Source organism: Carassius gibelio, chromosome A15 (genome assembly GCF_023724105.1).
Source record: "Carassius gibelio isolate Cgi1373 ecotype wild population from Czech Republic chromosome A15, carGib1.2-hapl.c, whole genome shotgun sequence".
In the NCBI taxonomy this organism is placed as follows: Eukaryota; Metazoa; Chordata; class Actinopteri; order Cypriniformes; family Cyprinidae; genus Carassius; species Carassius gibelio.
This window is the reverse complement of record NC_068385.1, coordinates 5,011,366-5,028,023: the sequence shown is the minus strand read 5'-3', so window position 1 is coordinate 5,028,023 and position 16,658 is coordinate 5,011,366. Positions and strand designations below refer to the sequence as shown.

The window sequence follows — 16,658 nt, the reverse complement described above, 5'->3', positions numbered from 1 at the left end:
TTATGCTTAAAATACAAACAGGTTGGCCAACATGTCTAAAAATGTTTAATGTTGTTTTGTTATTCTTAGAAATTCTCCAATATTTTCTTTAATTTATAGGAAATATACAGTATAATATTTAAATTATTCAGTTAACTTATTTGAGCTAAATTTGCAACCCTTTTGCACTAATAAGTTGAATGTTGAAACAACTTGCTTCTTTGTCAGGTCTTTTTATTTATTTTTTTATTTTTTTTATCCTTCATTTGATTTGCTTTGCAAAGTTAGGTAGGAGTGAAACATTCTGTTCTCTTTGTATACCACCCTGGTTGATTTAGCATTTCACAATATTTGATTGCAAGATAATATAAGACAATGTTCAATCTCTATAATGAATTACGATAATGAATTAAGAATTAAGTGAGCAGTGTGCAGTGACAGAGCACAGTTGTTACTCACACTCATGGCATTGTGCCAAGCAGGCAATCTAGTGCTTTCTAAAGCAGCTGACCGCTCAGTGTGGCATGATTGCAGAACAAACGTGGATGTAGCTGGAAACATGCCCCATTCACTCTATACCTATTTTATTTAGAGACTAACACAAATTATTACTGATACCGATTATTTTTGTCCAGATTGAATATGCAATATCTTTCATTCTTTAAAAAAAGAATAAATAAATAAAATAAGAAAAATTGTGTGACTGTCTGTGAAATCCAGGCTAAAGTCTCAAAATATAATCATGAGATAACAAGCCTCTCTCTCTCTCTCTCTCTCTCTCTCTCACACACACACACACACACACACAAAATAAACAGAGTCACAATTTTCTTCTACATAAAAAATATTACCTAGTAAAAATTACCAAATTTAAACATACCTACAGTGGGTATTGATTTGGGCAACACCTACTGTGGGAATCTAGCATGGAAAGGTGGAAATCATCGCCAATGACCAGGGGAACAGAACAACCTCCAGATTTCTTGCTTTCACAGACACCAAAGTCCGATCAGAGATGCCGCCAAGAGCCAAGTAGCCATGAACCCCAACAACACAATGTTCGGTAAGGCAGCTCATAATTTGCCAAAACATGATAAATTGATATCACATTGACACTTGTTGATGCTACTGTTCCCCATAAGATGGCAGTGCGGTTAATATAAATATAAAACTAAAAACGAGACGTACTGTACATACTGTAAAGTCTTTGTTAGCAGCGACCAACAGCAGTTTGTTGTTATTGTTGTCATCTTATTGGTTTAAAAGATACCAAGCGCCTGATTGGCCGGCGCTTTGATGACCCAGTGGTTCAGTCTGACATGAAGCACTGGCCCTTTAAGGTAATCAACAATGATAGTAAACCCAAGGTGGAAGTGGAGAACAAAGGCAAGATAAAGACCTTCTACCCTGAAGAGGTTTCCTCTATGGTCCTCACTAAGATGAAGGAGATATATGTGGCTTACCTGGGCAAGGGGAATAAAACTAAGCAAAAGCACTCTAGATAAGCACTTTTAAATCGTTTACATTTAGTTGTAAGACCCTTCCAAGCCCATTTGTTTCACATATAATATGCATTCAAGCATGCCAAGAAAAGGTGGCAAAGCTCAAGCTGGCACATCTTCCTTGAGATCACATTATTATTAACTTGATTATTAACAAAATGTGTTGTGTTTGCATTCAGAATCAACAATTTGTGACTTCTAGAATACTGGAAAATATTGCGTACTCTGTTTATTTAGTAACATCCTTTGTTTTGAAATGTTACATATTTTTATACTTCCGTATTTTGTTTGTACAACATGTGAAGCCTTCCCATGAACTTTGAAACACTGCAAACCGAGGAGAGTTGTGCATGATTTATAATGGATATAAAGCCTTTATCACATACTGTAGTAGGAAATGTCAAACCAAAACAGAGAGACACGCATACTGTGGTAAACAGTAACATTTCTCTGCATCACAACTTCAGAGTTCTGCAAACACCGCTTCACACATCTTATCTTATTTAACTGACGCCTGCAGTTAAAGTGGTTTTGAAAAATTCATCACAGATAATATCTGATTCTGCAGCACGCATTCCATGTTTTCAATATCTAGTACATACCGAAGTTTGTTTTGTGCATGTGCAGAATTATACCCTTTGTAGGAGAGATATTTGGAGATAACGCTGGTTACAGGAAGTATGTGAACTTGATTGCAATCGTTAGTGTCAGCAAGGCTCTTTTTCATTTAACTGTGCTGCTTCCAATTTTGCTAAAAATGTTCCTCAATGTGTGTATTGTTACTTTATGAGCAAAACTAATTTTGAACAAAGAACAGTAATAAGACTCTTTCATTAATCCGTTTAATCCCAAATGTCAAAAAATATATATGTCCAAATGATTTGTCAAGTGTGTGAAAAATGGGGTTGTATGTTCGGTCACCGGTCACTATTGTGACCATCAACATGTTTACTCATTCTGTGACAACACTCAACAAAACTAAATATATGTGAATGCGTATATTAATACTAGACACCCTAAAGATCATGTGTACCAAAAATCATTGTCATATATTTATGTTAACATGCTTTACTAGCCTTTAGTTTTGGAGCTTTGATGCAGCCATCATCTTCTCATTGTGCAAACAGGAAATAAGCTGCTCTGGTCATGTGACAATATGCACTATTCATGTGAAACTGCACATATTTAAATGAGACCCTTTTATTTTTTTCCATATTTGCAGGAAGTGCACTAAAACATCAGTCAGGATGTTTTTTTTCAAGCTGTATAAATGAGGTAATATCTGATGGTAGTAAACTTGCTTAACTGGCTTGTAATGATTGTTGCATCTAGTTTTTGCTGTCCAGCATCTTCAACTGAACTTTTAGCACAGTAAGTTTAAAGGGTTAGTAGAGTTAAACTGCTGCTTTATGGTCACAATTCACTACAGGTTGGTGGTGAGCGCAATGTCCTCCTCTTTTATTTGGGAGATGGGACCTTTGACGTGTCCATTCTAACAATTGAGGATGGTCAAGGCTACTGCCGATGACACCCATCTGGGTGGTGAAGACTTCAACAACCAAAATGGTCAACCACTTCATTGCAAAGTTCGAGCACAAGTTGAAGAAAGACATAACTGACAATAAACGTGCAGTCTGTTGCCCGCGGACAGCATGTGAGCATGTCAAGCACACCCTGTCCTCCAGTACACAAGCCAGCATTGAGATTGACTCTCTGTATGAAGGTGCTGACTTCTACACCTCCATCACCAGAGTGCGTTTTGAGGAGCTCAATGCCAACCTTTTCCGTGGTACACTGGAGCCAGTGGAAAAATCTATGCGGGATGCCAAGATGGACAAGACACAGATCCATGACTTTTTGCTGGTTGCTGGCTCCACTCGCATTCCCAAAATCCAAAAGCTGCTTCTGGACTTCAGCCGAGATCTTAACAAAAGCATCAACCCTGATGAAGCATTAGCTTATGGAGATGGTAAGAGTTTTCATTTTGTCTCTAGATGGATTATTAATTACTTTTGCTTTATGATGTGGGGAAGTTGTGGCCCAATGGTTAGAGATTCGGACTCATAATCCGAAGGTTGCGGGTTCGAGGCTCGTACCAGCAGAGATTGTAGGTGGGTGGAGTGAATTTTCAGTGCTCACTCCCAGCTTCAATAGCATGACTGAGTACCCTTGAGCAAGGTAGGAAGTAAATGAGCCAGGTCAGAAGGAAAATCACTGCCAAGAACACTGTGGAGTCCCTGGCCTTTAACATGAAGAGCATTGTGGAGGATGACAAGCTGAAGGACAAGATCAGAGCAGAGAACAAAACATATTTATATTACTGACAAATGCAATGAGGTCATAGCCTGGCTGGACAGGAACCAGGTAGCTAACAATTGTAAATTGCATGCCAATCTATAGATTACATTTGTTTACAGAATTAAGACTATCCCTTTCAGTTATGATTATGTTACTGATGGAACTTTATTTGATATTATATCCTGAAGAAGTCAAACCCGTTTAGGTAGCCACACAAAGGTTTCACCCAGTAACAAAGAGATAATTGAGACAGTGTTTTTTTTTTAAACCTGTTCCTGGAGGCACACCAACAGAACACATTTGGCATATCTCTTTTATTTGATCCATCAATTTCTGGTTTTGGAGTTTCTTTTAATAAGCTGAGTTGAATCAGATGTGTTTGATTAAGAAAAGTTAAAAAAAAATATGTACTGTTGCTGTGGCTCTAGGAAAAGGGTTGAGAAATACTGTAAGCAATGAGCCACCTCACAGAACAAAGAGCATCTTCCAAGACGCTTCTTCTTACAGTATGTCTTGTACCACAGACAACAGACAAGGATGAGCATGAGCACCAACAGAAGGAGCTGGATAAAGTGTGCAACCCATCATCATCACCAGGCTCTATCAGGGTGCTGGTGGCATGCCGGGTGGGATGCCTGGGGGATTTCCTGGAGGGGTAGGAAGTAGATCCTCCTCTGGTCATACCGTTGAGGAGTTGGACTAATCTTGACAACCATAACTCCTATGTTCAGACAGACAAACCAATGAAAAATTTGATTTACGTCAACTTGCTGCATCTCAAACAGGTTCCTTAACAACTCACATTGGTCAGATGTGTCGGATAAGACCAATTTCTAGCTTGTGGCCAAAGCAATATGGCACTTACAAAAAAAAAAAAAAAAAAAAAAAAAAAACAGCATTAGCATATTAACTTATCTAAGCATCACGTTTCTAAACCTGTAATTCCATCTGTAAGCTATTTACCTATTTAATGGTTACAAGGTTATAATTACAACAAAATTAATAGCTGAGGTGAGGCATGGTAACTTGTTCAGTTAGCTGTTATACTCATTATTGATAATTATTCTACAGGGAGGGTTGTTTACACCTATGCTATACAGTTAGTTCGTTCATTCATTCATTCATTCAGTGTTTCCTGTAAAACCCAATTAAAAAAGAAAGCATTTTTCAACATTCTCATTTATGCAACTGGATGTGTTCATGGAGAAAGAAAGGTAGTTCAAGGAGAAAGAAAAGAGTTTGTTTTCAGAAAGGTACCTTAGGTGATTTTTATTTTATTATTATTATTATTTTCTTTTCTTTGGCTGACCCACCTATTCCAGTCAGTAGTATGAAGAAAAGAATAATTACATTTTTTTCCTCATATGACAAACACAGACATTCCTGAGCTCCTCCTAACCATATGGAAACACCTGAATTGCGAAATATAACAGGTGCTAGAGAGAATATAAAACAGGAGAGAGACCTAAAGGGAAGAACATCAGCATATTAGGTGCTTGTGTACAACATGATCTGGATCATTAGCTTCTTAGCTTTGGTGCCTTTCACTCTGGGTGAGTTTTTGTGAGGATAAAAAATTACAAATTTCAGACATCTATATATATGGATACTTTTCTAATTTGTTTCTTTATGAACTATGGTGATAGGATGTGGTGTGCGTCAACTGATGGTGGGTAACCCGGCAGGTGAAATTGCCAAAAGATCTCTTAGCATTAAGGATCAGCCAAGTGTTGTTGGGGGACATGATGCAGGTATTATTCGTGGAAATGAAGCACACCCTTGGCCCTGGCAGGTCTCTATCCAGGTAGTGTTGTACGTTTTAATGACACAATATTTGTTTATGCTAGTGGATCCATTTCTCAAACTATCCTAGTGGTGGTGGGCCTCATTCTCTGCATAATGATGTACTTGTGAAATTCTTTATATATGATACAGACATCCAGAGGTGAGCACTTCTGTGGAGGTTCCCTGATCAGCACAAACTGGGTCCTCACTGCTGCCCACTGTTCAGTTCGGTAAGAACCCATCCATCCATCCATCCATCCATTCAGGTGATTTTACACAAATGATTTTAAGATTTTTATGCCTTTCCCTGTCACTGCCTTTTAGGTCTGGATATCACTATGTGGTCCTTGGATTGTATGACCGAGGCTCTAATGAACTTGTTAAAGTCAAGAAAATTGCAAAGGTATCATCTTTAATGCGCATTTAAAACAAAGGTTCCAAGCTTTAAATTATACTCCTGTTAAAAAGGCTGCATTTCTTTGACAAATGTAAAAGCAGTAATATTGTGATTTTTTTTTTTCATTTGAATATACTTGTATGTAATTTATTTCTGTGATAAATCACTGATTTTCAACATCATTACACCAGTCTTCAATGTCACATGATCCTTCAGAAATCATTCTAATATGCTGATTTGCACTTAAGAAACATTATTATCTTTGTGATCGTTTCTAAGTTAAATGCTTATATGTCTTTACTGTCACTTTTGATCAGTTAAATGCTGAATAAATGTTTACATTTTTTCCTACATAGGTCATCACACATCCTAACTACAACAAACAGACTAATCACAACGATATCACTCTACTGAAACTGTCCAGTGCAGTAGAGATGACTCCCCGTATCTCTCCTATATGTCTGCCTAGCTCCTTAACTAACATCCTTCCTGGGACTCCTTGTGTCACCACTGGTTGGGGCGCAACTGAAAATGACCGTAAGTCCTGTGTCAAATATAACAGAACATTTTCAGTTGTGCCTTTGTCTCCCGGATAACACACACACAGAAAAAAAACAGCAGTTGGTCCTTGCTCAACCATTCAGATCCATAATGTCTGATGTTATTCTTTTGCATTCAGCAAATCCTCGATTCCTGCAGCAGGCCACTCTGCCGATAGTGAGTCAGGCTCAGTGTAGGCAGTTCTGGGGTAAGAACACAATCACAGACGCCATGATCTGTGCTGGAGCCTCCGGAGCCTCATCTTGCCAGGTATATATAAAGACATATGCATGAACATATTTTACACACGAGCTATTAATTTAAAAAAAATCTAATTTAATTAAAATATGTGAAATAGCAGTTCACTGACAGTAAAAAAGGGTCCAAACTTGACATGTTAATCACCGATGACTGTGTGTCCACTGCAGGGTGATTCTGGTGGGCCTCTGATGTGTGAGAGTTCAGGTGTTTGGTACCAAGTGGGCATCGTGTCCTGGGGCCACAAATCCTGCAGCACTGACAGTCCAGTCGCATACACCCGGGTCTCTTACTTTCGAAAATGGATCGATGAAATCATTCGAATGAACTAAAGCACCAGCATGTCTCAGTTTTCCAGGATCTCCCGTGTCTGAACATTTAGTCATCTGTCAAGTGATCAAACTGTGTCTTCATAACTTTGAAACTGGAAATACCTCAAGACATAATGCCAACAGAATTATTAAAAGCACTAAATAACTTTATATATCAACTATGTATTCATTTTAATTAACCATTGATTATGCTAAACTTATGAATGCATACATACTTATAGCTGAATAAATATTAAATGAAACATTCCTGGTATGCCTTGACTTTTTGCGACATTACACAAACATATTAATTTGGGTTCAGTAGAAGAAATCAAACTACAGTTAAAGGCATCTGCAAACAAATGGTACTGCTTGACCTTTGCAATTTGGAATGACTCGGTTGTTTTTGAGCAGATGTATTGCATCAGTTCCCTAATCCTGTGCTAGGTTTTACATTTAAATTATATAGTGTGCTTAACGGATTTCTCAGGAACAAATCCAGCTAAACCAGAAAAGTTTGTTAAGTCATGTCTGTTCTTGCAGTTCTGTACTTTGCCAATATTGTTTCAAAAGCTATACGTCATACGATTGCATTGATTGAGAAAATAAATTTTACACTTGTCTACTAGTCTGTGTAGTCCTTGAGCATAATCATGGTTCCAATACAAAACCTGTGCAGACTATGAGCATTCCCAGGGTGTCAGCATTACACCTTGTAACTTATAGACATTTTCCCAGAAACCACAGGTGTTAAATATATTTTCATATTTTCATTGTCAACCACAAAAGATCCTGCACAATAATAATAATAATAATAATAATATATATATATATATATATATATATATTTTTTTTTTTTTTTTTTTTTTTGTATACGATTATTTAAAGCAATATATATAATATATATATATATATATATATATATATATATATATATATATATATATATATATATATATATATATATATATATATATATATATATATATATACAACTTCTCGTATTAACTGAACTAATGTATACAAATTTCAACTGGTGGCCAATTGATCTCCCTGCTCGTGTGATATCGCTTATCATATCATGATATAAATATGATACAAAATACATACAATGCTATTTTTGTACCAATACCTTGAATTTTAGAGAATAAATGCATTTGTGGAGTTAGTGATCTACATCATATTTGTAAACAGTCAACTGTATAGACAGTGCCTTAACTGCTTTTAAATATTTGAATCACGTTAATTTTTCATAACTAATTAAGTTAACACGTAAAGTGACAGCCCTACTATTTACAGGTGAAAGAATAACATCTCAGGTGCCTCACTGCTGAAACTGAAGGTACTCAAAAAAAAAAAAAAAAAAAAAAAACATGTTTCAAAAAAGTTGGAAAGCTGACCTTTTCTTTTTCCTTTTTTTTTTTTTTTTCTTTTTGGTCGACCCATATGTTTTTGTCAATATTTCAACATACATTTTTGTCACATGACTGCACTAAATAAGATATGAACGTTCCTGAGCTCTGGGATCTTGCCAGCTGCATGGAAGCACCTTGAAGAATTCCCAGGTTTATCAGATGATGAAGAGAATATAAAGCATGGGAGACACAGCAGCAGAACTTAAATGCGCTTGTCTCCACAATGTTCTGGATCATCAGCTGTTTTGCTTTGGTGGCCTCCACTCTGGGTGAGTTTTTACAATATATATATATGTATGGGTATATATATATATATATATATACTAACTAAATTTTGATATTAGATATTCTTTAGACCAGCAGTTGCAGGTTGTTTATTATTATTATTATTATTATTATTATAAATATGCTTCACTATTTATATTAAAATGATATATAGTTTAAATATAGTGAAGCAAATGTATAATACACTACAATATAACAATAAAAAACTAAAATAATAAACAGACTAATAACTCATAATTGTATATTTTTTGCATGTGTTTATTTTCCTAACCATAGGCTGTGGAGTGCCTGCCATTAAGCCAGTAATCAGTGGCTACAGCAAAATTGTTAATGGAGAGAATGCAGTGTCTGGTTCCTGGCCCTGGCAGGTCTCTCTCCAGGTAACTTTTACTAGTCATAATTACACTTTATAATATAAGCTGAGATGCATGGCAAATGTAATATTAACAATGATTTACTCACCACACACAATGTTCTATCATTTATATTTGATAATGTATAAACTAGCAATCCAATGGCTTCCATTTTTGCGGAGGATCCCTGCTCAACCAGTACTGGGTGGTCACTGCTGCCCACTGCCGTGTCCAGTAAGAACCTCTGACTCTGACTCCAGTAAACATACCCTGCCTGATTCCTTTCCATGCTTCAATTTTCAACATTTCCTGTTTCTTCCTCCTATCCTAGGGCTGGATATCACTATGTTATTCTTGGAGAGCATGACCGCGGCTCCAGCGCCGAGTCGGTTCAAGTCATAAGAATTGCCAAGGTATCAGCTTCAATGATATGAGTTGAGCATCCCTTTATTTTGAGTCACGGTCTGCTGATAACATTGCAGTGGTTCTATGATATCTATCGCAATACCTCTAGAGCCACAGGGTTTTGCCACAGTCAAAAATGTTGGTTGCTTACTACTCAGAACCAGACTACATGACAAATGCTTGCGTCAAACAGACTCTTTTGGCAACTGCATCATGTCTTACTCTTTTTTTCCAGTTTGTAACTGGATTTCTATTCTTACTGTTAATGTTTCTTAAGCGACATGTCATTTAAGTCTATGAAAAACCCTAGTTTTTAGTTTATTTCTCTTTATTAATATTTATAAATATTAATAGTTGTTAATATTTTTATTCAGTAGTTGATCAAAAGTGACAGTAAGGATATTACTGTTTCAAATAAATTAATTATTTTGAACTTTCTATTCATTAACAAACCTAAAAGTATTAAGCAGCACAATTGTTTCTAATGCTGATAATAATTAGAGATGTTTTATGAGCAGCAAATCAGCATTATTAGAATGATTTCTGAAGGATCATGTAACACTGAAAACTGGAGTCATTTTAAAATATACTACAACAGAAATTGTATTTTAACTGTTAATAATATTTCACTGTATTACTGTTTTGTGTTTTTACTGCATTTCTGATCAAATAAATGCAGTCTTGAGGATCATTAGAGATTTCTGTAAAAAAAACTTACCAAATGCAAACTTTTGAAAAAAAGAACAAGCCTACTGAACAGCTTCTCCTCACATTTTACAAATATAAACTTTTAATTGTCAAATTAAACAGACCATCTACTCTACATCTCAATCTATAAAGACATCTCATACAGTAAATCAATATTCCTCCCACTTTAGGCCATCACCCATCCTTACTACAACAGTAATACCTTCAACAATGACATCACCCTGCTGAAACTGTCCTCTCCAGCCCAGCTGACGTCCCGTGTCTCTCCTGTGTGTCTGGCTTCCTCCTCCACCAGCATCCCCTCTGGCACTCGCTGTGTCACCACTGGATGGGGCAAAACAGGATCTACCTGTAAATTTATCATTATCACCACATTCAAATGACTTCTACAAGGAAAAAAGTGGTTAGATTTTTTTCAATTTGCTTTGTTTTTACAGCAAGTCCTCGTATCCTGCAGCAGACCGCGTTGCCCCTATTGAGTCCTGCTCAGTGCAAGCAATACTGGGGCCAGAACAGAATCACAGACGCCATGATCTGCGCTGGAGCCTCCGGTGTCTCCTCTTGCCAGGTATATGAAGACAGAAGCCTAAATATGTGTATGCATTTATAGAGTGCTTTAGTCCTGATGTGTCTACATGCTTGTCTGTCTACTACAGGGTGATTCTGGTGGTCCTCTGGTGTGTGAGAGCTCAGGTGTTTGGTATCAGGTGGGCATCGTGTCCTGGGGCACCAGCGACTGCAATGTTCGCACCCCAGCCGTCTACGCTCGCGTCTCTTACCTCCGCCAATGGATTGACCAGATTGTCGCCTCCAACTAGAGTTCTGACTCTCTGAACATCAAACATGATGCTCAATGAGTCAATCAATTCAAATAAAACTCTTTAAAGGTGCTATAGCCAACATACTGTGTGTTTGAGTTCATGTTAAAAAAAAAAAGTGGTTATGGTGATGTAAGACCGTTTCAGGGAACCATGACCACAACAAAATCTGTTTGTCAATAACAGAAAACAATATAAGGGTAATAAACGCCAAAAATAGCATTGAATAAATGAAAGAAAATGCACGCAACTGATAACCATATACATTACTCTTCAAAAGTTGGTTGGTGAGGTTTTCATGTGTTTGAAAGACGTATTTTATGCTTATCAAGGCTACATTTATTTGATTAAAAAAATCAAACAGTAAAATTTGAAATAATATAATATTTTTATCATTATCAGAGTTGAAAACATTTGTGCTGCTTCATATTTTCGTGGATTTGAATCATTGTGCCACGATTGGGGTTCAAGTTCTGATTTATTATCATGGTATCAGTACTAAAGTTATTATAACAAGTAGGCGTTTAACTTCTTTAATATTTTAGAAGTTACTGTCTGCCAACTAGGTTTCTGCCAACTGCTGTTTCATGATTTCTTAAGCTCTGAGACCACATGACTGCGTGGAAAACATATGTCACACTGAAAAGAGGAACTGACTTTAAAGACATAGACATTTAAGTTGTTTTTCTCCAAACAAGTTCCCTTCTGATGAAGCAGTTTCACTCCCTTCAGATACAGCAAGACGCTTCATGCCAGCTTTGATGTTTGCTGTGACAAATAGGGAAGAACCAATCATATTTTACACCACTGCAGTCAGGCCTAGCATGATGCATATCAAAAGTTTTATACCTGTTCAACTGTAAGGAAGTCGGATGTCCGAGCTAGGAACGATGTCACACCACACAAATTGAACCATGTTCCAGTAGAGAAGCCAGAAAACCAAGACAGACACATCCATTGTTAGCACTACCAGTCGATTAAAAACACATAAAAAGCTATATTATGCACAGATAATGCCATAGTATGTGCACAAATAGAGGTTGGATTTATTAGAGTTTATTGAGACACGGACAAACATTAGTGCTAATAAACAATGTACTACCACTGTTTCTCTTCTGCTGATACACTGAGCAGATATATTGGAGTTGTTGAGATTCCTTCGAGATTCTGAGTCTGAACTCCGACTTGGGAGGGCATTCCAGTTAAAAGTCCCTTGTGGGAACTAGGAATTTCCAATTTTCAAGTACAAGTGGAATTCTTCAAATTGGTGTGTACCAATAGTCAAGATGATCTGCTGAAGGTCATACTGAGCATTAAGCACTGGGAAGAAAGGTGATTTCAGAAAACCTGAAATTGGACAAAAGAAAATTTAAAAAAGGCTGCCTGGCCTGCTAAGTCTTGATTTCTGCTCCAACTTTTAGTTAGTGCACTTTAGAAAAAGCTTGGTTGAAAACAACCCAAGTAAACATGGACAAATCCAACGATGAGGTTGTTGTGACCAACCTGCTGGGCAGTTTTATTTAACTCAGCTATTGTTTAAAAATTATTTTATGGCTGGTTTACAATGAACCCAAAATCAGACATATAATTACTACAGGCATCAGCAATAATCAAAAAGTGAATATTTATGAATAAGACATTTAATAAATGTTTATTATTTAGTTATTATTTATTAACCATATTGATAAATGTTAATTTATTAAACAAATTAATAAATTATAATTTATTAAACAAATTAATAAATTATAATTTATTAAACAAATTAATAAATATTAATTTCCAACATATTTTGGGTTCATTTTAAACCAGCCATATACCATATTTTCCGGACACTTTTTTTCATAGTTTGGCTGGTTCTGCAACTTATAGTCAGGTGCGACTTATTTATCAAAATTAATTTAACATGAACCGAGAGAAATTAACCAAGAGAAAACATTACCTTCTCCAGCCACAAGAGGGCGCTCTATGCTGCTCAGTGCTCCTGTAGTCTACACTGAGCAGCATAGAGCGCCCTCTCGTGGCTGGAGAAGGTAATGTTTTCTCTTGGTTCTTGCTTCTAAATTAATGCGACTTATAGTCCAGTGTGACTTATATATGTTTTTTTCCTCATCATGACGTATTTTTGGACTGATGCGACTTATACTCAGGTGCGACTTATAGTCCGGAAAATACGGTAATATTTTTAAACAATAGTTGAGTTAAGACTACACAGCAGGTTGGGTTAAACATTTAACCCTATCACTGGTTGGTCCAAAATTTACTCTACTTGGGTTGTTTTTAACCCAGCATTTTTTAGAGTGTAAGGTCAGAATTTGGAATAAACAACATGAAAGCATGGATCCATTGTGCCCTGTATCAATGGTTCAGGCTGCTGGTGGCAGGGACGTGCACAGATATTTTAAGGAACTGGAAAAAAGGGCACTTCTCAAACTTATTTAACTTTTTTTAAACAAAATGATAAATATATTAGGAGTTTCAAGTGTCAAGTTTCATTTATTGCAGGAATAAATGGCCTCTCGGCCCATAGTTCCACAGATGTCATGACATGGCAGATAGACTCTTTTTCATTCCTTGATGTATGTATATATATATATATATATATATATATATATATATATATATATATATATATATAGTGCTAATTGCCATGCATTCTCAGAATCACAAATACTTGACACATCTTTGCAGACATCACCTACAAGGACAAGTTCGCTAAAATATATATTGCGTAAATCTCTATACAAAGGACAAACATACAAAAAGTGCTTCTCATCTTCGATTACAGAAATATTTATTAAATTACAATAATGACAGATTCTTTCTGCAACTGGTGTATTATTCCATCTGCCCATTTCTATAGCTAGCTGATGGCTTGAACATCTGAACAAGAATAATGATCGTACCAGTTGCATGTTATACGCAGACGTAATGTAGCTCTCTTGTATTAACAAAAACTTGCATTGTGAGTATATGTTTAGTTTGTTATTTTCTAAAACTGATGCATACCGTATATATAAAAGAACAGATACTTTAAATGTGTAATTGAAACTTTCAGTAGGTGGCAGCAAGTCACTGTTAATAGGTGAGTCATTGCGAATAATTTAAACGGTTGATTCCCATGGGAAGAAGGGTGTGAACAGGCCTTTGAAAGAAAGAGCGCCAAATACTAAGAACTGCTGCATGACTGTAGGGGGAAAGGATGGCAGGCTTGGCTTTTCCCGATCGAGGTCGGCGGTAGAGGATTCCCTGCTCAGTCGGAGTGGAGAATGCTCAGCCATTGGAATAACAGGGAAGGAGAGGAAGGCAGCAGCTCGCAGGATGGGGAAGGCAGCGGTAAGAGCGTCTTGCTTGTTATGGAGCGGGAGGGGAGTTGAGCTGGAAGCCAGCAGGGGAAGATGGGTAGTAACTTGGCCTCCACTGCCGACCCACCATCAGAAAGGTGTTGCAGATAAGATTCGAAACACCCAATGAACAATGGGTACCGCCTGATGACATCAACCCCTCCTGGCCAAGACTACATTCACTTAAGGTGAATGAAAGGGAGAAGCATTTTCGGATGGATTTTTAAATTAGGAACATAACACTATAATGTTGTTCAGGGACACAAATTGGAATTCTAAATTTGGTAGAAGAAAAAAAAACATTAGTCTTTCCGTGATGCTGATTAACTATATGAAATTATATATATATATATATATATATATATATATTAGGGGTGTAACGATACGCGTATTCGTATTGAACCGTTCGGTACGACGCTTTCGGTTCGGTACGCGGTACGCATTATGTATACCGAACGGTTCGTTGGAGTAATTAATTATATTTGAAAAAAAAAAAAAAAGAGAGAGAGAGAAATATAATGATATGCGTTCAACAAGGTAGCCCAATAACCCAAACAACGTAACAGGCAACGCCCCTGACACTCCCGAAGAAGAAAAAAACACCATCTTATATGTTTATGTTAGGCTACTCAGCAGGCGCTCGCTCACTCAGTACGCGCTGAAGGCTCGTTGCAAAATAGCCAATGCGTTTTAACAGACTAGAAATGAGAAGATCCTCCAATAACCAACAGGTCTGGTGTTTGGGTGCACTTTGGATTCCCTTTAAGCTATAATGGTGATGGCAAGAGAGTGGTGGATAAAAAAACAACGGTATGTCGCATCTGCAACATGACAGGGTACACCAGCGGGAATACAAAAAAAAAAAAAAAAACCCCAGCGGGAATATCTGGGATATATGCGTCAGTACTATCTGGGAAAAGACAAAAAAAAGGAGAAACATGCACGCAGCAAACTATCCCTGCAGCATTTAGACACTATAGCTTACAGGGAATCCAACCCAAACACCAGACCTGTTGGTTATTTTAGGATCTTATATTTCTGGTCTGTTAAAGGCATTCGACATTTTGCAACGAGCCTTCAGCGCGTGCTGAGTGAGCGAGCGCCTTAGGGGCCGTTCACATATCGCGCCTAAAAACGCGTGGAAAACGCTAAGCGCGACTTTCTCCTCCTTTCCAAAGCGCTCGGGCAGAAGCGCTCATGAGGCGTCTGTCTTTGCTAAGCAACAATGACGTGCTCTCTCCATGAGACGCGGAAATTTCAGCGAAGGATAAATGGATTTGCAGCTGTAAAAATCGCTTGCAGTAGCTCTGCTACTAAATTTATTTCAAAATTGCAATCCATATACAACTATGATCAGCTGATCCTTCATCTTGGCTGAGCTCTCAACGTTGTTACGGGAAAGGATGAAGCTGATTGGTTAGTTCTTGTCACATGACCCGCGGTGCGCTTGCGGCATTCTGAAAAGTTGATATGTTTTTACATTTTGCTGTATCTAAAACGTATCGAACCGAACCGAACCGAACCGTGACATCAGTGTATCGTATCGAACCGAACCGTGAATTTTGTGAACCGTTACACCCCTAATATATATATATATATATATATATATATATATATATATATATATATATATATATATATATATATATATATATATTATAGATATTTCTGCCTCCATATTATAAATTTTCTGATCATACTACTGTAAATGCATTTTAAAAAACTAAATCATGCTGTGAAAGAAGGTGCACTGGTCTAACCTTACTTCATATTCTCTTAAACTTTGGCTAACCTGCAAATTTACTATATTTGCCTTTTGTTTTTTAGGATAATTATCTGGAATTTCGAGGCACATGCAACTTGGTCTTTTGTTCATCACTCACTTCCACAACAAGACAAACACAACTGGAAAGGGACATTTAAAAAGAGACAAATATATACATATATTGATTTATTAAAAGAGAAAGAAAAAAGGAAGGTGCTAGAGCCCTCTTTGATGTCTATGCGTGCATGTGTCTAGCTGGTGTTTATGGTGTGGGGGATATTTTTTTGTCAGTCTATGCAGTTTTTCTTAGTTGATCAACCACAACATGCCCACAAAGTTCACAAAGTTCACATACAACCTCCTCAATCCACCCACGCGATTTTCATGTATGTAGAGGAGATCCTGTTTCCAGCTGATAATTGTTTGACCAAGTTGTAAGCATTCACAATAAAAACCAACATATAGAAAATAGGTAAGAGTCTTATCGGTACAGTATGG

General features: G+C 37.0%; 2 protein-coding genes and 1 pseudogene across 2 annotated transcripts; all 3 read left to right on the top strand.

The window, feature by feature from the left end:
- Positions 1-1,002: 1,002 nt before the first annotated feature.
- LOC128028839 (heat shock cognate 70 kDa protein-like) lies at positions 1,003-4,731 on the top strand (annotated as a pseudogene).
- Positions 4,732-5,153: 422 nt separating this feature from the next.
- Positions 5,154-7,588, top strand: LOC128028535 (chymotrypsin B-like). The gene is made up of 7 exons (XM_052615772.1): positions 5,154-5,332; positions 5,426-5,583; positions 5,715-5,794; positions 5,889-5,967; positions 6,318-6,498; positions 6,641-6,771; positions 6,930-7,588. Exons 1-7 carry the CDS (start codon positions 5,287-5,289, stop codon positions 7,089-7,091), a joined length of 837 nt encoding a protein of 278 aa, XP_052471732.1. The 5' UTR covers positions 5,154-5,286; the 3' UTR covers positions 7,092-7,588.
- Positions 7,589-8,681: 1,093 nt separating this feature from the next.
- Positions 8,682-11,136, top strand: LOC128028907 (chymotrypsin-like protease CTRL-1). Its single transcript, XM_052616237.1, has 7 exons — positions 8,682-8,754; positions 9,047-9,150; positions 9,278-9,357; positions 9,455-9,536; positions 10,407-10,587; positions 10,674-10,804; positions 10,893-11,136. The coding sequence occupies exons 1-7, from the start codon at positions 8,709-8,711 to the stop codon at positions 11,052-11,054; spliced, it is 786 nt and encodes a 261-aa protein (XP_052472197.1). The 5' UTR covers positions 8,682-8,708; the 3' UTR covers positions 11,055-11,136.
- The last annotated feature ends 5,522 nt before the right edge of the window (positions 11,137-16,658 follow it).